Source organism: Symphalangus syndactylus, chromosome 9 (genome assembly GCF_028878055.3).
Source record: "Symphalangus syndactylus isolate Jambi chromosome 9, NHGRI_mSymSyn1-v2.1_pri, whole genome shotgun sequence".
NCBI lineage: Eukaryota > Metazoa > Chordata > Mammalia > Primates > Hylobatidae > Symphalangus > Symphalangus syndactylus.
This window is the reverse complement of record NC_072431.2, coordinates 97524438-97551715: the sequence shown is the minus strand read 5'-3', so window position 1 is coordinate 97551715 and position 27278 is coordinate 97524438. Positions and strand designations below refer to the sequence as shown.

The window sequence follows — 27278 nt, the reverse complement described above, 5'->3', positions numbered from 1 at the left end:
GCCAGCACACCCAGCCTGGATTAACAGTTTATTGATACACTTGTTCATTCATTAAAAATGTTGAGCTGTAAGTGCCAGGTATTACTCTAGGTCTTGGGAACATATCAGTGCTTAAGAAAGAGAAGGTGTGTGTTGTCAACTCACACATTTCTGTCTCTGACCCAGACTTCTCCCTTGAACTCAGATTTACACATATAACCACCTATTTGTTATCTCTACTTGGTTGCCTAGTGAAAATCTCAGAGGTTTTTTTCGTTCCATGCTTGGCTGGGGTATCACCAGTGAGGGAGCTGGGACACCACAGTGTGCCTTTGTTGTCCTAATAAATACTCATGTGGTCAAATAGTTAGGATATAATACAATATTGTCATTCTTCATAAACTTTCTTAAAAGAGTATAGCACCAGTTTTGGCATGTAACTTTTAGTTATTTTGATTTGCCTCTGTGTGTCCTGAGAGAATGTTATAGAAGTTGTAAAACTCCTATTTGCAAGATGAAAATGCAAATATATGAAGTAAGTGCTTCAATAATGAATCGATAGCAATATATTTTTTTCTGTTCCAGAAAACACCAGTTTGATCATGGAGAGGTAAAGACTTAATATCATTATAATTTTACTTATCTTAAAGTTGCATGCATTTGGACTTTCCTTTCTATTTCCAGTTTCTAACTTTGTTGGCAATTGTCAGCAATCATCTTGAAAACAGCCTGTTATGTGTTTTTATGAGAATGCTACATGCATATTCACTGACCATTCATTTGTTAAAATTAACTAGGAAACTCATTTGTTCTGCTCTGATCATCTTTATGCTAATAGCAGTTGACTTCTGGAGCCCATTTAGACATACATGTGAGGTGTCTATTGCATGATTGGAAATCACTTTCCTCTCTGCTCACCTTGCTTGAGGCCTCAGAGATGTGATGGTTACTGCTCCCCTCTCCTAGTGGTCCAGTCTGGTTTTGAGGGCAGTTCCAAGGTGGAGCCCTCAGATCTCGAGGCAGCAGTCATTTCTTTTACCACTGTCTTTTCTTGGTCTGATGGTAGCATCAAGGTAGATTAAAAAATGTGGGCTTTATTAACCACAGGTTTGACTCTGAGAATCACAGAAACACTTGCCTTAATGACTTTATAATTGTAGCCTTCCACTAAAATGGAACAGTTTGAAAGTGAATTTCAAGAATTGTTTTAGAAATTTCAGAAACCAAAGTAGTAGTATTTTTTGTTACTAAGGAGAACATACCCCTTTCTGCATATTGCCAGCTTAGTATTCGTAAACTTTACAAACAGTAGGAGTAAAAAATATTTTCTTCTTTCTTTCAGTTGGTTTACCATGCATTGCAATTGTTAGCATATACGGCCCTTGGTATTTTAATTATGAGACTAAAACTCTTCTTGACACCACACATGTGTGTTATGGCATCACTGATCTGCTCAAGACAGGTAATATGTTATGTTGGAGTATAGCTACTATGATAATTTTAGCCTTTATTATTGAGTGGCCCCAAAATAATGAATTACAAAGTCTTTTAAGTGATTATAGTTAAAGCTCTTCATGGTTTTGTACTTATCTTTCTTAAAGGGTAAGGGCCAAAGCTGATCATTTTTTATCTTTCTAAAGATTTAAAATAGTTGTTGGTGTACAACAAATACCGATTTAGTACAGACTGAGTTCATGAGTGATTACTGCAGGTGCTGACAGAAAGCAGAGCTTAATTGTACAAATAATAACTTTTTTTGTTTTGACATTCATATCACAAAGAATTCTAACAATTTCAAGTTATAAGTGCTTGAAAATTATATGTTCTTTTTTTAGTATCAAACTTTTTTTTTTCATTTGGTTCACATTTTGTGTGCACATTCTTGACTTGTGCTTTTTAAAATTTAGTTTAAGCCTTCCTTGGTGGTTTGCTGCTTATTTTTCCTGGATAACTGCCTCCTTGTTCTGTATTCACAGATTTATGCTTCTCCCTAGTGTCACCTTTCCATCAGTCAACCAGCCTAGGTACAACAGCAGCACCTCCCTTAAATGTAGCAGATAGTCACTAAGCACCTACACTGTGCACTCTAGGAATAGAGGAGAGAGTAGTGGACAGAAAAGTCAAAAGCCAGTGTTTATAAGCCCTCAAGAAACTTGAAATCTAGCTCTGTAGACACGTAGAGAAAGATCAAGAGAACAAAGTGTTGTTGTGGAGTGTGGACTATTTGCATGTGGAAAAAATTAGCCAGCCTTGAGGTTCCCAATCAGAATGTTGTATTATGTTAGAAAGGCACTACTTTCCACCTTTCTGACCCCTTCAGGCAGGCTCAGGAAAGGAGGCTGGTTGGAAGCCTTTAATCTTGAGTCTTATCCCACAGCATGACTGATGATATAGGTTGGTGCAAAAGTAATTGTGGATTTTGTCATTAAAAAATAGCAAAACCTGCAATTACTTTTGCACCAACCTAATAGAAAGTGTCACCCAGGGCAGGTTTTGCAAGTGTGGGGTTCCTGCTGGTCACACAGGACCTCGCATTTAGAAGGACCCTGAACTTGGTTGAATGTTTGCTGCTGCTGTTTTGAACGTCTTAATAATTTTTTAACAAGAGACCCCACATTTTTGTTTTGCACTGGGCCTTGTAAATTGGTTGTGCCTTTACTTGAATCTGGGAGTAAAGAAAGCAGATTGAGCAAAGAGCTTCCTACATTGTGTTCCACTTATATGAGGCTGATGGTAGAATTCTTTTGATCCCAAAGATTATTATTTTGAGGCTTTTTCTTCAGGATAATTAATCCTTTATTTGGGACTCCAGCAGAGGCCACATTCTTCTCTGGGAAGAAGTTTTGCATAACAGATGCATACTACTTTATACTAACAATTACCAATGTATTCTTAATTTGGTTTCAGCTATTTGGATGGCTCTTTTGCAAAGTACATCCTGGTGCTGTTGTTTTTGCTATATTAGCAGCAATGTCAATACAAGGTTCAGCAAATCTGCAAACCCAGTGGAATATTGTAGGGGAGTTCAGCAATTTGCCGCAAGAAGAACTTATAGAATGGATCAAATATAGTACTAAACCAGGTAAAAAAAAAAAAATCATATTATTTAACTGTTTTTCCCACAATTTTATATACCACTGCAAACTTTTAAACCCTAGTTGTTTCCACTGATCTCACTCTTTCTCAGCAATGTTGCTTTTAGAATATCTAAAACAAAGGAGGTATCAATCCTGTTTAAATGGTTTACAGGGGAAACATTATACATATGTTCCTAGTAATTTATTCTGCCATTTTTTATAGATTTTAATTTTTTCAAAATTTATTCACAGTCATAAATGCCACATTTAAAATAATTTTTACTGTGCTTATTTTCTTAATGTATTTTTAATATTAGTCCTTCACATTCCTTCTTGAAATAGACTCATGGAATGTGACATTTTATTCATGTGTGTGGAAAGGGAGACTTTGTTGTCATCTGAGTATCAAATGATTGAATACTAAATCATCTTCCAGAACTCCTTGTTACTATAAAGCTTTCCTAGTCCATTTGATACTTCTTTTTTAGATTCAGGAAAGATTTCTAAGATTTTTCTTTAAAGAAAGAAAGAAATCTTTAATGATGAGATGATGAAGCTCTATTTTCCAAGGAAAATAGTTTACCCAGGCCTGGCTGCCAACTGCTACTTTATCAGCCGTCTGACTTCATTCTAGTTCTGCCATTGAATCTTGAAGTCATGAACCTGCTGGACCTCTGCTCTGTTACCTGTGAAATAATTGATTTAAACTTGAAGGAGACCCCTTCTCACCCTCAGTGAGTGTCTTCCTGAGACCTTCCTCTTCCTTTCCAGATGCAGTGTTTGCAGGTGCCATGCCCACGATGGCAAGTGTTAAGCTCTCTGCGCTTCGACCCATTTTGAATCATCCACATTATGAAGACGCAGGCTTGAGGTCAGTGCACAGTCTCGCATCATCAAAACAAACCTCCCATGCAAACAGACAGTGAGTGGAGGACACCAGCAAAGTAATGAGGAATGTTCCAAAAGGATATGATGAACTGAGGCTTATCGAGTCAGGGAGCAGAAAGCTGAAATAAGACTGCTAAGCTCTAAACAAATCCGTTAAGGCTTCACAGGGCAGGAAAGCGACAACTTTGGGGGCTGTCTTCTCTACCAGGCAGAAAAAAGAAGTCATACTATTGCACTTTCCCACAGGTTAACAGGGCTCTAAAATGTCCAAGTCCTTTTCATCCTGTAACTCCCTGAAGAGTTTAGCTTAGAGTGTTTATTAAGTTTTCTCATAGGTGATTTTTCTTGAGTTTGGAGAAGTCATTTGAAATAGAATCCCATTCAAAGAGGAGTTTATTCTGGTTTTCACCAGTATAGCCTGTTAGAATGATCTTGGGTGTTTTATGTTTTTTTAGATTTTTTTGAGACTTTAAAAAATAATTTAGAGACATGTTGTCTAAATTTTTTTTTAATTTAATTTTTTATGCAGTTTCTAAGGCAGGTGAAGCTATTCATTTTCAAAGTGATTAGGTGAATCTTATTAGCATCTTCTTTTGCATAACAATGGCATGTACATTCACAAATAAGCTTTTTCATTAAAAAATCAATCTCATCAAGCTAATTTCCAGACCAATTTTGTCAAATAAGTTTAGTTTTTATTAAATCTAGAAATAAAACGAAGAACCATTTAATGTGAATTATTGTTGATATCAAATTTGGGACTGTTGCAGCTTCAGAGTAGTCCTATAGTTGTGTTTGTTGTAGTTCATCCCTGTTCACACACAGGGTACCTTACTCTTACATGTGATAGAGTAGTGAAGAATTTAAGACAAATAAATAAGTGAACAAACACAAAGAGACCAAGTTTGGAAATGTAGGGGTGTATTAAAGGTCACCCTCTTCTCCCACGACTTGTCCTCCTTCTGCCTTCTGCTTTTGACCTCACTGATGCCCCTTAGCGGGAACTTCCATGGGGAATTTCCTCCTGACTGGATTATTCTTCATTGTCTTCTAGTCTAATTCAGTGCTTTCTTCCAAATGTGTTATTGTATCGTTTTAGTCTTGAAAATTTTATGCCCAATTATTTTTCTTTAAAGAGCCAGAACGAAAATAGTATACTCAATGTATAGTCGGAAAGCAGCCGAAGAAGTGAAGCGAGAACTGATAAAGTTAAAAGTGAACTATTACATTCTAGAAGAGTCATGGTGTGTAAGAAGATCCAAGTGAGTATCAACACAGTTAGCATTTTATAATCGTAAGACACGAAGGTTAATTCAAGCACATGGCACATGCTTTGCTGGTGGTGGGGGTGTGTATGTAACATAAAATATACATGGAAAAACTTTCTTTTTCTTAAACAGGCTCTCACTCTGTGGCCCAGGCTGGAGAGCAGTGGCATGATCTGGGCTCACTGCAGCCTCCACCTAATTTTTGTATTTTTAGTGGAGATGGGGTTTTGCATGTTGGCCAGGCTGGTCTCAAACTCCTGGCCTCAAGTGCTACTCCTGCCTTGGCCTCCCGAAGTGCTGGGACTACAGGTGTGAGCCACCACGCCTGGCCTGAAAAAAACCTTTTAGATAATGATTTGGAGACTTTCTTTTCTAGTCTTTACAAATATCTTTTTTTAAAATAATGATTTGTATGTGTATACTACCTTAAAGAGATTTTATTGGCACTAGCTGATAATCTCCCAAATTGTTCATATTTGCTTTTGATGTTTTAAAATAAACTTTTATTTAAAGTTGGATGTATTTTCTTTCAAAAGACTTCCAGGGTCTGAAACCAAGTAATGGGGAGTCTCTTTTGGTGAAGTCAGGCAGCTGAGCACCAGGGGCCACATTATCCTTACCGGGTCTCTGTGCTACACCATGTCCTGTCAATGGATGGGATACCCTGTCAGCATCAACTCAGAATGAAGCTTTTCTTTCCTGGTGTTTCACATCTTACTTGAATGGGAAAATGACTTTACTGTGACCCACATTCTCTTGGGTTTATAGTTTTTAAAAGTTTCTATTTCCACAGAGATGTTTACTAAGCTGAGTATAGCTCCAAGTGACAGTAAGATCTTCAAAGCAGATGTGAATCTAAAGCTATCTAAAAATGTGGCACGTAAGTGACTGGACAGCAGGTGACAGCAGCCTGCTTTTAAAGTAGCAAAACATTCACTTCATGGAGAGCACAGTACAGGAATAATTTTATCAGAAATAAACACTATTTTATGGAATAATAATATTTTTAAAATTCTTACTACTCTGTAACTAAACATAAGTGTTCAAGAGATTGCTATATTTGTGGCTTGATCATACTTGCCCACCATATATTTCAATGACACATATGGTATTAAGACAACATTGTTAAATACTGAGTCGTGAGTGAAAAATAGTTCTGAGTCATAGTAGCTACAGCTTTCCTCATAAGGCAACTAAAATAATTGTTGATTATGGAATGATTTTCCTATGAATGTGTGCTATGTGGTTTGAATTCAGTCAGGATTTATAGAAAATGTTAGTTTGTAATAATTTAGAAAATGCTTTAAGCGTTTGTGGATATATATATGAAATTCATATACTCACCTTTCACATTGTTATGTAAATTTAGGACAGAAAAGTTCTAAGCATCTCATAATGATCTTATTAGGAAATTATATGAAATGAATGGTAGGCTGACATTTGCAATAGGAAGAACTCAGTTCTTAGCATAGCTTTCTACCAGAATGGGGATCTTCTTTATTTCTTTGGGCTTCACTCTCTTGAAACAACTATAAGTTACTGGAACATAAAAATAATTTTCATAACCTTTTTTCTCCAAGCTCACAATGAGCCTTAATTCAAGAGTTCCTTTTTTTCCTAGACCCCTACATACAGTTCGAATATGTGAAAGTTGCAGAGGCTTTGTGCTATAGAGTGTTGGGAGAGCTCCCTGGATTTGTATAGCTCTAACAGTCTCATGTTTGGGTTCATGCTATTTGCAGAGTAGGCAGAGCACTGTTTTACCCACACAAGAAAGGATATGAAGGCAAATTCAGGAAATATGGCAATAAACTTTGCACACTAAACAAAATCAGCAGACATTAAACTGACTTCAGGTCACTTACGAGCACTCAGAGTGAGAATTGGGGTGCAGAAGAGAGTGTGCTGGATTTCCCCATCTGGACCCTGACTTGCCATTTATTGTGTCTGTCACAGCAGGAGTTGAGTGGGAGGAAGCTACTAAAATGACTCTCTCATCTGTTTTCCCCACTCATTAAAACAACACTCTCCATCTAGTACAAGATCTAAGCCAGGCTGATGACACACTGTCAGGAAACCTTGGACAGGTCCACTCTGCTTCAACCTTGACACAAAACAAAAGCTGTGCTTTCTGTCCCGACAGGGAAGCAAATGGGGAGTTCAGATAGGAGAGGAAAGTGAAGAACGACTAATATTTATCTAGGGTTTAGGTAGTTTCTTTTTTTTTTATTGAGACGGAATCTCGCTCTGTCGCCGAAGGCTGGAGTGCAGTAGCTCAATCTCGGCTCACTGCAAGCTCCGCCTCCCGGGTTCATGCCATTCTCCTGCCTCAGCCTCTCCGAGTAGCTGAGACTACAGGCACCCGCCACCACGCCCGGCTAATTTTTTCGTATTTTTAGTAGAGACAGGGTTTCACTGTGGTCTCCATCTCCTGACCTGGTGATCCGCCCGCCTTGGCCTCCCAAAGTGCTGGGATTACAAGCGTGAGCCACCGCGCCCGGCCTGGTAGTTTCTTGACAAAGCTTTCTGCCAGATTTGGGACCTTCCTTATTTCTTTGGCCTTCACTCTCCGTTTCAGTTATGATCAGCCTGAAACCCCTGTGCATTGCGGGGACGTGAAAGTATGTCGGAATGGGGGAAGCAGATGGGGAACTCAGATAGGAGAGGAAGGGGAACAGGAACCAATATTCATCTAGTGCTTAATCTGTGCCTGGCAATTGGTGAACACTATGTTTAAATGATCTCATTTACAAGTGGCTTAATTGTATGGCTTGATTATTCCTTAAATATTTGACACTGTGGAGCCAAGATGGCGGAATAGGAACAGCTCCGGTCTCCAGCTCCCAGCCCCAGCGACACAGAAGACTGGTGATTTCTGCATTTCTGCTTGAGGTACCGGTTTCATCTCACTAGGGAGTGCCTAACAGTGGGTGCAGGACAGTCGGTGAAGTGCACTGTGCGCGAGCCGAAGCAGGGTGAGGCACTGCCTCACTCGGGAAGCGCAAGGGGTCAGGGAGTTCCCTTTACTAGTCAAAGAAAGGGGAAACAGACGGCAACTGGAATATCGGGTCAGTCCCATCCTAATACTGCGCTTTTCCAATGGGCCTGGAAAACGGCACACTAGGAGATTGTGTCCCGCACCTGGCTCGGAGGGTCCTAAGCCCACGGAGTCTCGCTGATTGCTAGCACAGCAGTCTGAGATCACGCTGCAAGGCGGCAACGAGGCTGGGGGAGGGGCGCCCGCCATTGCCCAGGCTTGCTTAGGTAAACAAAGCAGCCAGGAAGCTCGAACTGGGTGGAGCCCACCACAGCTCAAGGAGGCCTGCCTGCCTCTGTAGGCTCCACCTCTGGGGGCAGGGCACAGACAACCAAAAACTCAGCGACAACCTCCACAGCCTTAAATGTCCCTGTCTGACTGACAGCTTTGAAGAGAGTAGTGGTTCTCCCAGCACGCAGCTGGAGATCTGAGAACGGACAGACTGCCTCCTAAAGTGGGTCCCTCACCCCTGAGAAGCCTAACTGGGAGGCACCCCCCCAGTAGGGACAGACTGACACCTCACTCAACCGGGTACTCCTCTGAGACAAAACTTTCAGAGGAACTATCAGACAGCTGAATTTGTGGTCTCACGAAAATCCGCTGTTCTGCAGCCACCGCTGCTGACACGCAGCCAAACAGGGTCTGGAGTGGACCTCTAGTAAACTCCAACAGACCTGCAGCTGAGGGTCCTATCTGGTAGAAGGAAAACTAACAAACAGAAAGGACATCCACACCAAAAATCCATCTGTACATCACCATCATCAAAGACAAAAAGTAGATAAAACCACAAAGATGGGGAAAAAACAGACCAAAAAAACTGGAAACTCTAAAAAACAGAGCACCTCTCCTCCTCCAAAGGAACGCAGTTCCTCACCAGCAACGGAACAAAGCTGGATGGAGGATGACTTTGATGAGTTGAGAGAAGAAGGCTTCAGACGATCAAACTACTCTGAGCTACGAGAGGAAATTCAAAACAATAGCAAAGAAGTTAAAAACTTTGAAAAAAAATTAGAAGAATGGATAACTAGAATAACCAATGGAGAGAAGGGCTTAAAGGAGATGATGGAGCTGAAAGCCAAGTTTCGAGAACTACGCGAAGAATGCAGAAGCCTCAGTAGCAGATGCGATCAACTGGAAGAAAGGGTATCGCTGATAGAAGATGAAATGAATGAAATGAAGAGAGAAGGGAAGTTTAGAGAAAAAAGAATAAAAAGAAATGAACAAAGCCTCCAAGAAATTTGGGACTATGTGAAAAGACCAAACCTACGTCTGATTGGTGTACCTGAAAATGATGGGGAGAATGGAACCAAGTTGGAAAACACTCTGCAAGATATTATCCAGGAGAACTTCCCCAATCTAGCAAGGCAGGCCAGCATTCAGATTCAGGAAATACAGAGAACGCCACAAAGATACTCCTCGAGAAGGGCAACTCCAAGACACATAATTGTCAGATTCACCAAAGTGGAAATGAAGGAAAAAATGTTAAGGGCAGCCAGAGAGAAAGGTCGGGTTACCCACAAAGGGAAGCCCATCAGACTAACAGCTGATCTCTCAGCAGAAACTCTACAAGCCAGAAGAGAGTGGGGGCCGATATTCAACATTCTTAAAGAAAAGAATTTTCAACCCAGAATTTCCTATCCCGCCAAACTAAGCTTCATAAGTGAAGGAGAATTAAAATACTTTACAGACAAGCAAACGCTGAGTGATTTTGTCACCACCAGGCCTGCCCTAAAAGAGCTCCTGAAGGAAGCACTAAACATGGAAAGGAACAACCGGTACCAGCCACTGCAAAAACATGCCAAACTGTAAAGACCATCGAGGCTAGGAAGAAACTATAGCATCTAATGAGCAAAATAACCAACTAACATCATAATGACAGGATCAGATTCACACATAACAATATTAACGTTAAATGTAAATGGGCTAAATGCTCCAATCAAAAGACACAGACTGGCAAACTGGATAAGGAGTCAGGACCCATCAGTGTGCTGTATTCAGGAAACCCATCTCACGTGCAGAGACACACATAGACTCAAAATAAAGGGATGGAGGAAGATCTATCAAGCAACTGGAAAACAAAAAAAGGCAGGGGTTGCAATCCTAGTCTCTGATAAAATAGACTTTAAACCAACAAAGATCAAAAGAGACAAAGAAGGCCATTACATAATGGTAAAGGGATCAATTCAACAAGAAGAGCTAACTATCCTAAATATATATGCACCCAACACAGGAGCACCCAGATTCATAAAGCAAGTCCTCAGTGACCTACAAAGGGACTTAAACTCCCATACAATAATAATGGGAGATTTTAACACCCCACTGTCAGCATTAGACAGATCAACGAGACAGAAAGTTAAGAAGGATATCCAGGAATTGAACTCAGCTCTACATAAAGTGGACCTAATAGACATCTACAGAACTCTCCACCCCAAGTCAACAGAATATACATTTTTTTCAGCACCACACCACACCTATTCCAAAATTGACCACATAGTTGGAAGGAAAGCTCTCCTCAGCAAATGTAAAAGAACAGAAATTATAACAAACTGTCTCTCAGACCACAGTGCAATCAAACTAGAACTCAGGATTAAGAAACTCACTCAAAACCGCTCAACTACATGGAAACTGAACAACCTGCTCCTGAATGACTATTGGGTACATAATGAAATGAAGGCAGAAATAAAGATGTTCTTTGAAACCAATGAGAACAAAGACACAACATACCAGAATCTCTGGGACATGTTCAAAGCAGTGTGTACAGGGAAATTTATAGCACTAAATGCCCACAAGAGAAAGCAGGAAAGATCCAAAATTGACACCCTAACATCACAATTAAAAGAACTAGAAAAGCAAGAGCAAACAGATTCAAAAGCTAGCAGAAGGCTAGAAATAACTAAAATCAGAGCAGAACTGAAGGAAATAGAGACACAAAAAACCCTTCAAAAAATTAATGAATCCAGGAGCTGGTTTTTTGAAAAGATCAACAAAATTGATGGACCGCTAGCAAGACTAATAAAGAAGAAAAGAGAGAAGAAACAAATAGATGCAATAAAAAATGAAAAAGGGGATATCACCACCGATCCCACAGAAATACAATCTACCATCAGAGAATACTACAAACACCTCTATGCAAATAAACTAGAAAATCTAGAAGAAATGGATAAATTCCTCGACAAATACACCCTCCCAAGACTAAACCAGGAAGAAGTTGAATCTCTGAATAGACCAATAACAGGTTCTGAAATTGTGGCAATAATCAATAGCTTACCAACCAAAAAGAGTCCAGGACCTGATGGATTCACAGCTGAATTCTACCAGAGGTACAAGGAGGAACTGGTACCATTCCTTCTGAAACTATTCCAATCGATAGAAAAAGAGGGAATCCTCCCTAACACATTTTACAAAGCCAGCATTGTCCTGATACCAAAACCTGGCAGAGACATAACCAAAAAAGAGAATTTCAGACCAATATCCTTGATGAACATTGATGCAAAAATCCTCAATAAAATACTGGCAAACCGAATCCAGCAGCACATCAAAAAGCTTATCCACCATGATCAAGTGGGCTTCATCCCTGGGATGCAAGGCTGGTTCAACATACGCAAATCAATAAATGTAATCCAGCATATAAACAGAACCAAAGACAAAAACCACATGATTATCTCAATAGATGCAGAAAAGGCCTTTGACAAAATCCAACAACCCTTCATGCTAAAAACTCTCAATAAATTAGGTATTGATGGGACGTATCTCAAAATAATAAGAGCTATCTACGACAAACCCACAGCCAATATCATACTGAATGGGCAAAAACTGGAAGCATTCCCTCTGAAAACTGGCACAAGACAGGGATGCCCTCTCTCACCGCTCCTATTCGACATAGTGCTGGAAGTTCTGGCCAGAGCAATCAGGCAGGAGAAGGAAATAAAGGGTATTCAATTAGGAAAAGAGGAAGTCAAATTGTCCCTGTTTGCAGATGATATGATTGTATATCTAGAAAACCCCACTGTCTCAGCCCAAAATCTCCTTAAGCTGATTAGCAACTTCAGCAAAGTCTCAGGATACAAAATTAATGTACAAAAATCACAAGCATTCTTGTACACCAATAACAGACAAACAGAGAGCCAAATCATGAGTGAACTCGGAGAGGCTGAGGCAGGAGAATGGCGTGAACCCGGGAGGCGGAGCTTGCAGTGAGCCGAGATTGCGCCACTGCACTCCAACCTGGGCGACAGAGCGAGACTCTGTCTCAAAAAAAAAAAAAAAAAAAAAAAAGTGAACTCCCATTCACAATTGCTTCAAAGAGAATAAAATACCTAGGAATCCAACTTACAAGGGATGTGAAGGACCTCTTCAAGGAGAACTACAAACCACTGCTCAATGAAATAAAAGAGGATACAAACAAATGGAAGAACATTCCATGCTCATGGGTTGGAAGAATCAATATCGTGAACATGGCCATACTGCCCAAGGTAATTTATAGATTCAATGCCATCCCCATCAAGCTACCAGTGACTTTCTTCACAGAATTGGAAAAAACTACTTTAAAGTTCATATGGAACCAAAAAAGAGCCCGCATTGCCAAGTCAATCCTAAGCCAAAAGAACAAAGCTGGAGGCATCACGCTACCCGACTTTAAACTATACTACAAGGCTACAGTAGCCAAAACAGCATGGTACTGGTACCACAACAGAGACATAGATCAATGGAACAGAACAGAGCCCTCAGAAATGATGCCGCATAGCTACAACTATCTGATCTTTGACAAACCTGACAAAAACAAGAAATGGGGAAAGGATTCCCTATTTAATAAATGGTGCTGGGAAAACTGGCTAGCCATATGTAGAAAGCTGCAACTGGATCCCTTCCTTACACCTTATACAAAAATTAATTCAAGAGGGATTAAAGACTTATATGTTAGACCTAAAACCATTAAAATCCTACAAGAAAACCTAGGCAATACCATTCAGGACATAGGCGTGGGCAAGGACTTCATGTCTAAAACACCAAAAGCAATGGCAACAAAAGCCAAAATCGACAAATGGGATCTCATTAAACTAAAGAGCTTCTGCACAGCAAAAGAAACTATCATCAGAGTGAACAGACAACCTACAGAATGGGAGAAAATTTTTGCAACCTACTCATCTGACAAAGGGCTAATATCCAGAATCTACAATGAACTCAAACAAGTTTACAAGAAAAAAACAAACAACCCCATCAAAAAGTGGGCAGAGGACATGAACAGACACTTCTCAAAAGAAGACATTTATGCAGCCAAAAAACACATGAAGAAATGCTCATCATCACTGGCCATCAGAGAAATGCAAATCAAAACCACAGTGAGATACCATCTCACACCAGTTAGAATGGCCATCATTAAAAAATCAGGAAACAACAGGTGCTGGAGAGGATGTGGAGAAATAGGAACACTTTTACACTGTTGGTGGGACTGTAAACTAGTTCAACCATTGTGGAAGTCAGTGTGGCGATTCCTCAGGGATCTCGAACTAGAAATACCATTTGACCCAGCCATCCCATTACTGGGTATATACCCAAAGGACTATAAATCATGCTGCTATAAAGACACATGCACACGTATGTTTATTGCAGCACTATTCACAATAGCAAAGAGTTGGAACCAACCCAAATGTCCAACAACGATAGACTGGATTAAGAAAATGTGGCACATATACACCATGGAATACTATGCAGCCATAAAAAATGATGAGATCGTGTCCTTTGTAGGGACAGGGATGAAACTGGGAAACATCATTCTCAGTAAACTATCGCAAGGACAAAAAACCAAACACCGCATGTTCTCACTCATAGGTGGGAATTGAACAATGAGAACTCATGGACACAGAAAGGGGAACATCACACTCCGGGGACTGTTGTGGGGTGGGGGGAGGGGGGAGGGACAGCATTAGGCGATACACCTAATGCTAAATGACGAGTTAATGGGTGCAGGAAATCAACATGGCACATGGATACATATGTAACAAACCTGCACATTGTGCACATGTACCCTAAAACCCTAAAGTATAATAAAAAAAAAAAAATATTTGACACTGTGTTTAAATATAAACCCTCAAATCTACTTGCATGCAAGTTGTAGATTAGTTTTTATTTAACTACAGTTCTCTGCTTTCTTTTACTCCAATAATAGAGTTGACATAAAATACGTGCATTTAGAAGAAAATTATTCAGATTTCCACTAATGCTATTTGCAGATGGCTGGCCTGGGAAACCTTGGGAAACTCAGATGAGCAATAAATAGTGTTGCACAAGGCAAACAGAGATCCCCAAGACAGCTGTTTGCCCTCTCTTTTTCCTAAAAGCTGTTGAACTCAGGAAAACTGTGGGTCATTCTCTACTTTCTGTGTGTCTCACTCTCTGCCACCATGGGCCCTCAGTGTTGTAACAGTTCAGCCTTGACGTGTATGAGAAAATTAAAAGGTAGAAAACTCATGCCCAGCCATATGATCATAGGTGTTCCATGTCAGTAGAAACCAGTGTCATCAAGGATGTGCAAAAAGTGTGCACTTGAACCCTCTTCATGGGAACACTCATTGGCAAAACATTTCTAGGGGATAGTTTGATGAAGGGAAGGTAAAAAAAAAAAAAATGTGCAGTCCTTTGGCAGAGTGATAATGTTGCCTCTAGAGCAGGGGTCCCCAAGCCCCCAGCCATGGACCAGTACTGGTCTGTGGCCTGTTAGGAACCCAGCCTCACAGCAGGAGGTAAGCAAAGGGTGAGCAAGCGTTACAGCCTGAGCTCTGGCTCCTGTCAGATCAGTGGCAGCATTAGATTCTCATAGGAGCATGAACTCTATTGTGAACTCCACATGCGAGGGATCTAGGGTACACACTCCTTATGAGAATCTAATGCCTGATGATCTGAGGTGAAACAGTTTCATCCCAAAACCATTGCCCCCACCCTCCAATCCATGGAAAAATTGTCTTGCACAAAACCAGTTCCTGGTGCCAAAAAGGTTGGGGACTTCTGCTCTAGAGGTTTAGTTTGCAGAAGGGAGCACTGCACAAGACTGCTTGTAGCTGCATTGCTTTATAATGGCAAAATGGGAAACAATTAAAATATCTATCTGTAAAGAATTGGTTAAATAATACATATGAGAACTAGCAGCTTTTAAAAACAATAGAGTAGGTCTTTATGCACTGAGATGGAAAAATAGTGCCACATTTTATTGTTCAGTATAGAGTCCCAGAATAATTCGATTTTTGTAAAAACAACTCAAGAGCATCTGTCAGGGTTTTCCAGAGGGACAGAATTAATAGGATAGATGTATATATGAAAGGGAGTTTATTAACGAGTACTGACTCACACAAACACACAGTGAGGCCCCACAATAGGCCATCTGCAAGCTGAGGAACAAGGAAGCCAGTCCAAGTCCCAAAACCTCAAAAGTAGGGAAGCTGACAGTGCAGCCTTCAATCTGTGGCTGAAGGTCCAAGGTTCCCTGGCAAACCACTGATGTAGACCCAAGAGTCCAAAAACTGAAGAACTTGGAGTCCAATGTTCAAGGGCAGGAAGTGTCTAGCACAGGAGAAATATGGAGGCCAGAAGACTCAGCCAGTCTAGTCCTTCCACATTGTTTTGCCTGCTTTTATTCTAGCCATGCTGGCAGCTGATTAGATGGTACCCACACAGATTGAGGGTGGGTCGACCTCTCCCAGTCCACTGACTCAAACGTTTATCTCCCTTGACAACACCCTCACAGACACACCCAGAAACAATACTTTGATCCTTCAATCCAATCAAGTTGACACTCAATACTCATCATCACAGCATCTATGTATATAATGATATCTGTGTCTATATGTGTGTCTGACATTGGAAAAAGATCCAGCAGATAGCAAATACTGTACGTTCTCACTTATAAGTGGGAACTAAGCTACCAGGATGCAAAGCATAAGAATGATATGGACTATGGGGACTCGGGAGAATCGAGGAGTGGGGTGAGGGATAAAAGACTACACACTGAGTACACTTGATACTGCTCTGGTGATGGGTGCACCAAAATCTCAGTAACTGCCATTGAAGAACTTATCCATGTAATCAAAAACCACCTGTTTTGCAAAAGCTATTAAAAAAAAAATTTTTTTTTTGAAAAAGGTCCAGCAGGATATATGCTGGATTGTTTATAGAAGTCACCTCTGAGAAATGCTATTGGAGATGATGGTGACTTTCATTTCTTAAAATGTATGTAGGTCTATATTTTGATACTTTTATAATGACTGATTACTTATAAATTAAATATGTTATTTAAAAAGGGAAAATGATGTACATCCCTGCTACAGTGTTTGCCTCATGGAGGAGAGTGAGGGAGGGACTGCTACTAAACATAAGAGGGACTTGCTGGGAATTTTTTTTCTCTTATTTAGAAATAAAAATAAAAAGGGAGGCAATTATGATAAAACATGAGCAGTTGTCAATTCTGTATAATTTTCCCATATGTTTTTCTGTTTTTTAAAATTCCTCAAAAGGTAGATAGCGGTATCCAACAGTTATATTTATAAAACTGTTCTTGATTTAAAATAAATGGTACTGTTATTTTGAAGGACTTATTTAGGCGAATGTCATATGATGCCAATTTTACTTATTCTATTCTTTATATATATTGCTTTTGAGATTTAATTATGTATTTAGCTAAGATGTATGTCCAACACTACCAGAATTTCTTTAAATTGATTCATTCTAGAATATCGACTGTCCAGTTTAAGATGTTTTGACCTACTGATTTTTTGACTTTATGACAGTGTTAAAGCCATATGCATTCAGTAGAAAGCATACTTCAAATACCCATACAACCATTCTGTTTTTCGATTTCAGTACAGCATTCAATAAATTACATGAGATGTTCAACATTTTGTTATAAAACAGCATTTGTATTAGATGATTTTGTCAAACTGTAAGCTAATACAAGTGTTCCTAGCATGTTTAAGGTAGGCTAGGCTAAGCTGTGATGTTGGGTAGATTAGGTATATTAAATGCATTTTCAATTTATGATGGGTTTATTGGAACATAACCCCATTGTAAGTTGAGGAGCATCTATACAATTAATGCAACTTGCCTGTGAACTAAGCATATTTGTTCTTTATAATTTTTTAAATCAATATTGTCAGGCCTCTGAGCCCAAGATAAGCCATCATATCCCCTGTGACCTATGCTTATACATCCAGATGGCCTGAAGTAACTGAAGAATCACAAAAGAAGTGATATTTAAATGGCCTGTTCCTGCCTCAACTGGTGACATTCCACCACAAAAGAAGTGAAAATGGCCAGTCTTTTCCTTAACTGATGACATTACCTTGTGAAATTCCTTCTCCTGGCTCATCCCGGCTCAAAAAGCTCCCCCTGAGCACCTTGTGACCCCCCACTCCTGCCCACCAGAGAACAACCCCTCTTTGACTGTAATTTTCCTTTACCTATCAAAATCTTATAAAATGGCCCCACCCCTACCTCCCTTTGCTGACTCTCTTTTTGGACTCAGCCTGCCTGCACCCAGGTGAAATAAACAGCCTTGTTGCTCACACAAAGCCTGTTTGGTGGTCTCTTTACAAGGATCCAAGTGAAATTTGGTGCCATGACTCAGATTGGGGGACCTCCCTTAGGAGATCAATCCCCTGTCCTCCTGCTCTTTGCTCCATGAGAAAGATCCACCTACGACCTCAGGTCCTCAGACTGACCAGCCCAAGGAACATCTCACCAATTTTAAATCGGATAAGCGGCCTCTCTTTACTCTCTTCTCCAACCTCTCTCACTATCCTTCAACCTCTTTCTCCTTTCAATCTTGGCGCCACACTTAAATCTCTCTCTTCTCTTAATTTCAGTTCCTTTCCTTTTCTGGTAGAGACAAAGGCGACGCATTTTATCTGTGAACCCAAAACTCCGGCGCTGGTCACGGAATCAGGAAGAGTCTTCCCTTGGTGTTTAATGACACGAGGATGCCTACATGATTATTCACCCACGTTTCAGAGGTGTCTGACCACGCAGGGATGCCTGTCTTGGTCCTTCACCCTTAGCGGCAAGTACCACTTTTCTTGGGGGCAAGAACGCCCCAACCCCTTCCCTCCATGTCTCTACCCCTTCTCCACTTTCCTGGGGGGCAAGCATCCCCCACCCCTTGTCTCCATGTCTCTACCCTCTCTTTTCTGTGGACTTGCCTCCTTCACTATAGGCAACCTTCCACCCTCCATTCCTTCTTCTCCCTTAGCCTGTGTTCTCAAAGACTTAATACCTCTTCAACTCACACCTGACCTAAAACCTAAATGCCTTATTTTCTTCTGCAATGCCACTCGACCCCAATACAAACTTGACAGCGGTTCCAAATAGCCAGAAAATGGCACTTTCGATTTTTCTATCCTACAAGATCTAAATAATCCTTGTCGTAAAATGGGCAAACAGTCTGAGGTGCCTGACATCCAGGCATTCTTTTACACATCGGTCCCTCTCTAGTCTCTGTTCCCAATGCAACTCATCCCAAATCTTCCTTTTTTTCCCTCCCGCCTGTCCCCTCAGTCCCAACCCCAAGCGTCACTGAGTCTTTCCTCTTTCCAATCTTCCTTTTCTACAGACCCACCTGACCTCTCCCCTCCTCCCCAGGCTGCTCCTCGCCAGGCCGAGCTAGGTCCCAATTCTTCCTCAGCCTCTGCTCCCTTACCCTGTAATCCTTTTATCACCTCTCCTCCTCACACCCAGTCCAGCTTACAGTTTTGTTCCGCAACCAGCCCTCCCGCACCTGCCCAGCAATTTCCTCTTAAAAAGGTGGCTGGAGAGGCCGGGCGCAGTGGCTCATGCTTGTAATCCCAGCACTTTGGGAGGCCGAGGCGGGCGGATCACGAGGTCAGGAGATCGAGACCACGGTGAAACCCCGTCTCTACTAAAAATACAAAAAATTAGCCGGGTGTAGTGGCGGGCGCCTGTAGTCCCAGCTACTCAGAGAGGCTGAGGCAGGAGAATGGCGTGAACCCGGGAGGTGGAGCTTGCAGTGAGCCGAGATCGCGCCACTGCACTCCAGCCTGGGTGACAGAGCGAGACTCCGTCTCAAAAAAAAAAAAAAAAAAAAAAACGTGGCTGGAGCTAAAGGCATAGTCAAGGTTAATGCTTCTTTTTCTTTATCCCAAATCAGATAGCGTTAGGCTCTTTTTCATCAAATAAAAAACCCAGCCCAGTTCATGGCTTGCTTGGCAGCAACCCTGAGATGCTTTACAGCCCCACACCCTAAAAGGTCAAAAGGCCATCTTATTCTCAATATACATTCTATTACCCAATTTGCTCCCAACATTTTTTTTTTTTTTTTTTTTTTTTTTTGAGATAGAGTCTCACTCTGTCACCCAGGCTGGAGTGCAGTGGCGCGATCTCGGCTCACTGCAAGCTCCGCCTCCCGGGTTCACGCCATTCTCCTGCCTCAGCCTCTCCGAGTAGCTGGGACTACAGGCACCCACCACCACGCCCGGCTAATTTTTTGTATTTTTAGTAGAGATGGGGGTTCCACCGTGTTAGCCAGGATGCCTACATGATTATTCACCCATGTTTCAGAGGTGTCTGACCACGCAGGGATGCCTGTCTTGGTCCTTCACCCTTAGCGGCAAGTACCGCTTTTCTTGGGGGCAAGAACGCCCCAACCCCTTCCCTCCATGTCTCTACCCCTTCTCCACTTTCCTGGGGGGCAAGCATCCCCCACCCCTTGTCTCCATGTCTCTACCCTCTCTTTTCTGTGGACTTGCCTCCTTCACTATAGGCAACCTTCCACCCTCCATTCCTCCTGACCTCGTGATCCGCCCGTCTCAGCCTCCCAAAGTGCTGGGATTACAAGCGTGAGCCACCGCACCCGGCTGCTCCCAACATTAAATAAAACTCCAAAAATTAAATTCCAGCCCTCAAAACCCAAAACAGGACTTAATTAACCTCGCCTTCAAGGTGTACAATAATAAAGTGGAGGCAGCCAAGTAGCAATGTATTTCTGAGTTGCAATTCCTTGCCTCCACTGTGAGACAAATCCCAGCCATATCTCCAGCACACAAGAACTTCCAAATGCCTGAACCGCAGCTGCCAGGGTTCCTCCAGAAGCTCCTCCCCCAGGAGCTTGCTACAAGTGCTGGAAATCTGGCCACTGGACCAAGGAATGCCCACGGCCCGGGATTCTTCCTAGGCTGTGTCCCATCTATGCAGGACCCCACTGAAAATCAGACTGTTCAACTCACCTGGCAGCCACTTCCAGAGTCCCTGGAACTCTGGCCCAAGGCTCTCTGACACCTTCCCAGATCTTCTCGGCTTAGCAGCTGAAGACTGACACTGCCCAATCGCCTCAGAAGCCTACAGGACCATCGCAGACGCTCTGGGTAACTCTCACAGTGAAGGGTAAGTCCGTCCCCTTCTTAATCAGTACGGAGGTTACCCACTCCACATTACCTTCTTTTCAAGGGTCTGTTTCCGTTGCCTCCATAACTGTTGTGGATACTGACAGCCAGGCTTCTAAACCTCTTATAACTCCCCAACTCTGGTGCCAAATTAGACAATATTCTTTTAAGCACTCCTTTTTAGTTATCCCCACCTGCCCAGTTCCCTTGTTAGGCCAAGACACTTTAACTAAATTATCTGCTTCCCTGACTATTCCTGGGCTACAGCCACACCTCATTGCTGCCTTTCCCCCCAGTTCAAAGCCTCCTTCACATCTTCCCCTTGTATCTCCCCACCTTAACCCTCAAGTATAGGACACCTCTACTCCCTCCATAGTGACCAATCATGCACCCCTTACCATCCCATTAAAACCTAATCACCCTTACCTTGCTCAATGCCAATATCCCATCCCACAGCACGCTTTAAAAGGATTAAAGTCTGTTATCACTCGCCTGCTACAGCATGGCCTTTTAAAGCCTATAAACTCCCTTTACAATTCCCCCATTTTACCTGTCCTAAAACCAGACAAGGCTTACAGGTTAGTTCAGGATCTATGCCTTATCAACCAAATTGTTTTGCCTATCCACCCCGTGGTGCTAAACCCATATACTCTCTATCCTCATTACCTCCCTCCACAATCCATTATTCTGTTCTGGATCTCAAACTTGCTTTCTTTACTATTCCTTTGCATCCTTCATCCCAGCCTCTCTTCTCTTTCACTTGGACTGACCCTGACACCCATCAGGCTCAGCAAATTACCTGGGCTATACTGCCGCAAGGCCTCACAGACAGCCCCTATTACTTCAGTCAAGCCCAAATTTCTTCTTCATCTGTTACGTATCTCGGCTTAATTCTCATAAAAACACACGTGCTCTCCCTGCCAATGGTGTCCGACTGATCTCTCAAACCCCAGCACCTTCTACAAAACAACAATTCCTTTCCTTCCTAGGCATGGTTGGATACTTTCAACTTTAGATACCTGGTTTTGCCATCCTGACAAAACCATTTTATAAACTCACAAAAGGAAACCTAGCTGACCCCATAGATCCTAAATCCTTTCCCCACTCCTCTTTCCGTTCCTTGAAGACAGCTTTAGAGACTGCCCCCACTCTAGCTCTCCCTGACTCATCCCAACCCTTTTCATTACACACAGCTGAAGTGCAGGGCTGTGCAGTAGGAATTCTTACACAGGACCAGGATCGCGTCCTGTAGCCTTTTTGTCCAAACAACTTGACCTTACTGTTTTAAGCTGGCCATTACGTCTCCATGCAGTGGCTACTGCCACCCTAATACTTTTAGAGGCCCTTAAAATCACAAACTATGCTCAACTCACTCTCTACAGCTCTCATAATCTCCAAAATCTATTTTCTTCCTCACACCTGATGCATATACTTTCTGCTCCCCAGCTCCTTCAGCTGTACTCACTCTTTGTTGAGTCTCCCACAATTACCATTGTTCCTGGCCCGGACTTCAATCGCGCCTCCCACGTTATTCCGGATACCACACCTGACCCTCATGACTGCATCTCTCTGATCCACCTGACGTTCACCCCATTTCCCCACATTTCCTTCTTCCCTGTTTCTCACCCTGATCACACTTGGTTTATTGATGGCAGTTCCACCAGGCCTAATTGCCACACACCAGCAAAGGCAGGCTATGCTATAGTACAAGCCACTAGCCCGCCTCTTAAAACCTCTCATTTCCTTTCCATTGTAGAAATCTATCCTCAAGGAAATAACTTCTCAGTGTTCCATCTGCTATTCTACTACTCCTCAGGGATTATTCAGGCCCCCTCCCTTCCCTACACATCAAGCTCAAGGATTTGCCCCCACCCAGGACTGGCAAATTAGCTTTACTCAACATGCCCCGAGTCAGATAACTAAAATACCTCTTAGTCTAGGTAGACACTTTCACTAGATAGGTAGAGGCCTTTCCTACAGGATCTGAGAAGGCCACCGCAGTCATTTCTTCCCTTCTGTCAGACATAATTCCTCAGTTTAGCCTTCCCACCTCTATACAGTCTAATAACAGACCAGCCTTTATTAGTCAAATCAGCCAAGCAGTTTTCCAGGCTCTTAGTATTCAGTGAAACCTTTATATCCCTTATGGTCCTCAGTCTTCAGGAAAAGTAGAACAGACTAATGGTCTTTTAAAAACACACCTCACCAAGCTCAGCCACCAACTTAAAAAGGAATAGACAATACTTTTACCACTTTCCCTTCTCAGAATTCAGGCCTGTCCTCAGAATGCTACAAAGTACAGCCCATTTAAGCTCCCATATAGATGCTCCATTTTATTAGGCCCCAGTCTCATTCCAGACACCAGACCAACTTGGACTGTGCCCCCAAAAAACTTGTCATCTCTACTATCTTCTGTCTAGTCATACTCCTATTCACCGTTCTCAACTACTCATACATACCCTGCTCTTGTTTACACTGCCAGTTTACACTGTTTCTCCAAGCCATCACAGCTGATATCTCCTGATGCTATCCCCAAACCGCCACTCTTAATTCTTAAAGTAAATAAATAATCTTTGCTGGCAAGGCTATGCTGAACCTCCTTAGGCACTCTCTAATTAGATGTCCTAGGTCCTCCCAATTCTTAGTCTTTTAATACCTGTTTTTCTCCTTCTCTTACTCCGTTTAGTTTTTCAATTCATACAAAACTGTGTCCAGGCCATCACCAATAATTCTCAATGACAAATGTTTCTTCTAACAACCCCACAATATTATCCTTTACCACAAAATCTTACTTCAGCTTAATCTTTCCCACTCTAGGTTGACACACTGCCCCTAATCCCACTCAAAGCAGCCCTGAGAAATATCACCCATTATCTCTCCATACCACCCCCAAAAATTTTCACCATCCCAAGACTTTACCACTATTTTGTGTTTTATTTTTCTTATTAATATAAGAAGACAGGAATGTCAGGCCTCTGAGCCCAAGCTAAGCCATCATATCCCCTGTGACCTGCATGTACACATCCAGATGGCTGGTTCCTGCCTTAACTGATGACATTCCACCACAAAAGAAGTGAAAATGGCCTGTTCCTGCCTTAACTGATGACATTGTCTTGTGAAATTCCTCCTCCTGGCTCATCCTGGCTCAAAAGCTCCCCCACTGAGTACCTTGTGACCCCCACTCCTGCCCACCAGAGAACAACCCCCCTTTTTCCTTTACCTACCCAAATCGTATAAAACAGCCCCACCCCATCTCCCTTCACTGACTCTCTTTTTGGACTCAGCCTGCCTGCACCCAGGTGATTAAAAGCTTTATTGCTCACACAAAGCCTGTTTGGTGGTCTCTTCACATGGACGCGCATGAAAGCTAGATGACAGGATTGTTTAAAAACTGAAGTAATTTAAGTGGAAAAAAGGAAATGAGGTCAGGAATATAAGAAGTGTTCTGCTTTCTCTGCAGTTATATAATGCATATTGATTTTTAATGTGTACATTCATCTTTCTAGGCCTGGTTGCAGTATGCCTGAAATTTGGGATGTAGAAGGTCCTGCCAATGCTGGGAAAACTCCCTTATGTAACCTCTTGGTGAAGGATTCCAAACCTCACTTCACCACTGTATTCCAGAACAGTGTTTACAAAGTCCTGGAAGTTGTAAAAGAATGACTGCTACATGAACCGCTGCCTACGGAGAACTACATCAGTAATGGTTTTAATGTTTTGCTAAGTCATGTGTTGTTCATATCCCCAAAACTTTTATAGGTAACTGTTTTCAAATAGAAAACATTTTATTTTTGGTCAATTTGAATGTCATTCTAATTATAAAAATGACTCATACCTTTATCAATTGGTTACTATTTCAATGCCCCCTTTAAAATTTGCTATGCAAATGAGTATATGCTTGTACTTGACTTCAATATTTGTGCTAAAGTGAGCAAAGTTACCTGTATAAAGAAAACACAATGGGTTGTGACAAGGATGACATGAAAATACAGGACAATTCTGACAATGTAGGGGCTGATTTTATAGTGTAAGAACTATTAATGCCCCTTGCTTCTTTTTTCTGCCTCTTGCTCTTGTCTTTTGGACATTTCAGTGATGATTGTAAGTTCTTCGGTCATGTCAGCCCCTGTCATCAGCTTGAGTTACAGTAGATGGGGCAGACATGGAGTGTTTGCTATGTAGAACTGTCTGTCTGTTTTACTTCCTTGTGCTCTTTTTGTTCTCTGTTCTCTTGTTAATGAAGCTTTTCCTACCCATTATTAATCCAAACTCTTGGGCCTTGTGGTTAGGAAATTCCCTTAACTTCCAGCCATGTGGCATTATGATGTCTCTTTCTCTCTCTCTCCCTCTCTCTCTTCTCCTCCTCCCCACATTTTCTGTCAAATAAGTACTGTCTACTCATTTAGTTGCTTATCAAATACTTATTCTTGGTTTTAAAAAAATTATTGGTAACTGCATTTTTCTCATTTTTTAGCATTATTCAAATGTTTACATTTTAATACCTTTAAACCACTTTAAAATTTTTTCATGTTTTAGTTTTAAGAAAAACTATTTTGAACAACCCCAAATATAGTGCATCTAAAAATGAATGTATATTTGAGTAGACATCACTTATAGTGGAACAGTAGACTATAGTACATGGTAATTTTTCTTTTACTCTTAAGATACAATAAAACATTACTAATTTTCCTGTCAAAAACGTAAAGAATAACAATAAATGAAGTTTTTATATTTTACTTTTAAGATTGCCTGTCTTTAATAAGACAAAGCCTTAGCGTTATGTTATAATTTTGTTCTAAAAATCATCATTTCAGTATGAGGAATGAGTGTATTTCGTCTTCCTCTTTAGTTTTTTTCTTCCTATTTATTTTTATTTTGAAAAATTTCTACACCTTCTTTGAATTCCTTGTATGAATTTTTGTTTCTTAGAAGTTAATTTGTGTGAAATGAGATTCTTCAAAACGATGAAACCTCATAGCTCTGAGAAAAGGTTTTAGAGTTTTTTTATTATTCATTTATTTATTTATTTTCAACTGGCACACAAGCCTACTGTTTTTTTTTTATTATTATACTTTAAGTTTTAGGGTACATGTGCACAATGTGCAGGTTTGTTACATATGTATCCATGTGCCATGTTGGTGTGCTGCACCCATTAACTCGTCATTTAGCATTAGGTATATCTCCTAATGCTGTCCCTCCCCCCTCCCTCCACCCCACAACAGTCCCCGGAGTGTGATGTTCCCCTCCCTGTGTCCATGTGTTCTCATTGTTCAATTCCCACCTATGAGTGAGAACATGCGGTGTTTGGTTTTTTGTCCTTGCAATAGTTTACTGAGAATGATGATTTCCAGTTTCATCCATGTCCCTACAAAGGACATGAACTCATCATTTTTTATGGCTGCATAGTATTCCATGGTGTATATGTGCCACATTTTCTTAATCCAGTCTATCATTGTTGGACATTTGGGTTGGTTCCAAGTCTTTGCTATTGTGAATAGTTCTGCAATAAACATACATGTGCATGTGTCTTTAAATTCTAAGCAAACCGTGACTATGGCTGACTGACTACACATTTAATTATACTGCTTCTCTTTCTTAACCACAGGCAGATGAACCTCATTGTGGATTGTCCTTGAGACCTTAGTCCTCAGGCATGGTTTCTGGTGCCCACTCCTGGAAGCCACTGTTCCCTTTCTACCTTCTTACCAGAGCCCAAGGGCAGGCCTGGTCCCGGGGAAGCAGCAGCTTGGTGACATGAGTCAGCTGCAAAGGCTGAGGAGTGTGCCCTCAGAGAAGCACCGCCCCCAGCCCTGCCCCAGCGCTCAGAGCCGCAGCTCTCAGGGATGCTCCTTCCCTGGAGGCAGCTCAGGAGAGGGACTCTGGCAGTGTTCTTCAGATTTGTGGCCACTGTTTCTCATTTGCTGGTTGACTGTTTTTATTTCTTAGGCTTTTGCTAGTTTTAGAAAATAGGGAAGCAGCCCATGATTTGTGGATTAAAAGCAACATTTGAGCGATGATGCACAACAGTCCAGGAAAATGGGCAGTCGACACTTGAGGCTGAGGATGGGAGTGGACATGGACAGGGAGAGGGAGGTGCGTTCTGCTTATCTGTGATTGTTTCTCACGTGAGTGTGGCTGATTGTGTACATCCAGCAGTTACAATTTTTAAAAATTATACTTGTACATTTATTTTATATTTTTCTCACCCCCAGTAATTTCCTTCCAAATAAGTTCACATGTAATAAGTAGAAATTCTGTATAGGAAAAAAGCATTAAAAATACTATTATAACTGCTTCATTTGCTGGGAACCATTAAAAGTAGTATAAATTAGCTTTTTCCAGAAGCTAATCCTTTTGTAGCAGTGTTTATGAATGTAACCCCCAGCAAAATGTGACTATATATTAGGGGAGCCAGTTTGGAGCAGAGGCCTGAAGGTCCCTGCTACGCAGCCATGGCCACAGCTCGCAGCTCCAGCGCCATGGAGCATCCACACCTTTGATGGCAATGCAGAGTGATAGCAGGTTCCATAGGCATGACAAAACAGTATTAAAGCTCAGTGTTTTGCATATTTTTAGCATTTAAAAATATTTTTGCTTTAGTGTGAGGAAAGTAAGGATGGGCAAAGAGGCGATCAAAATAGCTATTGCT

The 27278-nt window shown here is 41.5% G+C and overlaps 1 protein-coding gene across 1 annotated transcript; it reads left to right on the top strand.

Annotated features, from left to right (window-relative positions):
• The first annotated feature begins 572 nt into the window (after positions 1 to 572).
• Positions 573 to 26968, top strand: LOC129490742 (protein C-mannosyl-transferase DPY19L1-like). The gene is made up of 7 exons (XM_055294541.2): positions 573 to 589; positions 1322 to 1441; positions 2887 to 3061; positions 3828 to 3927; positions 5081 to 5206; positions 24136 to 24329; positions 26235 to 26968. Exons 2-6 carry the CDS (start codon positions 1376 to 1378, stop codon positions 24290 to 24292), a joined length of 624 nt encoding a protein of 207 aa, XP_055150516.2. The 5' UTR covers positions 573 to 589; positions 1322 to 1375; the 3' UTR covers positions 24293 to 24329; positions 26235 to 26968.
• The last annotated feature ends 310 nt before the right edge of the window (positions 26969 to 27278 follow it).

What these genes read in the sequence shown, in the direction of transcription:
- LOC129490742 (XM_055294541.2), top strand. Translation starts at nt 1,376, where the DNA reads ATGAGACTAAAACTCTTCTTGACACCACACATGTGTGTTATGGCATCA. An exon ending in TATGAAGACGCAGGCTTGAG is followed by an intron (nt 3,928 to 5,080) that starts GTCAGTGCACAG and finishes TTTTCTTTAAAG; the next exon opens with AGCCAGAACGAAAATAGTAT. An exon ending in TGGTGTGTAAGAAGATCCAA is followed by an intron (nt 5,207 to 24,135) that starts GTGAGTATCAAC and finishes TCATCTTTCTAG; the next exon opens with GCCTGGTTGCAGTATGCCTG.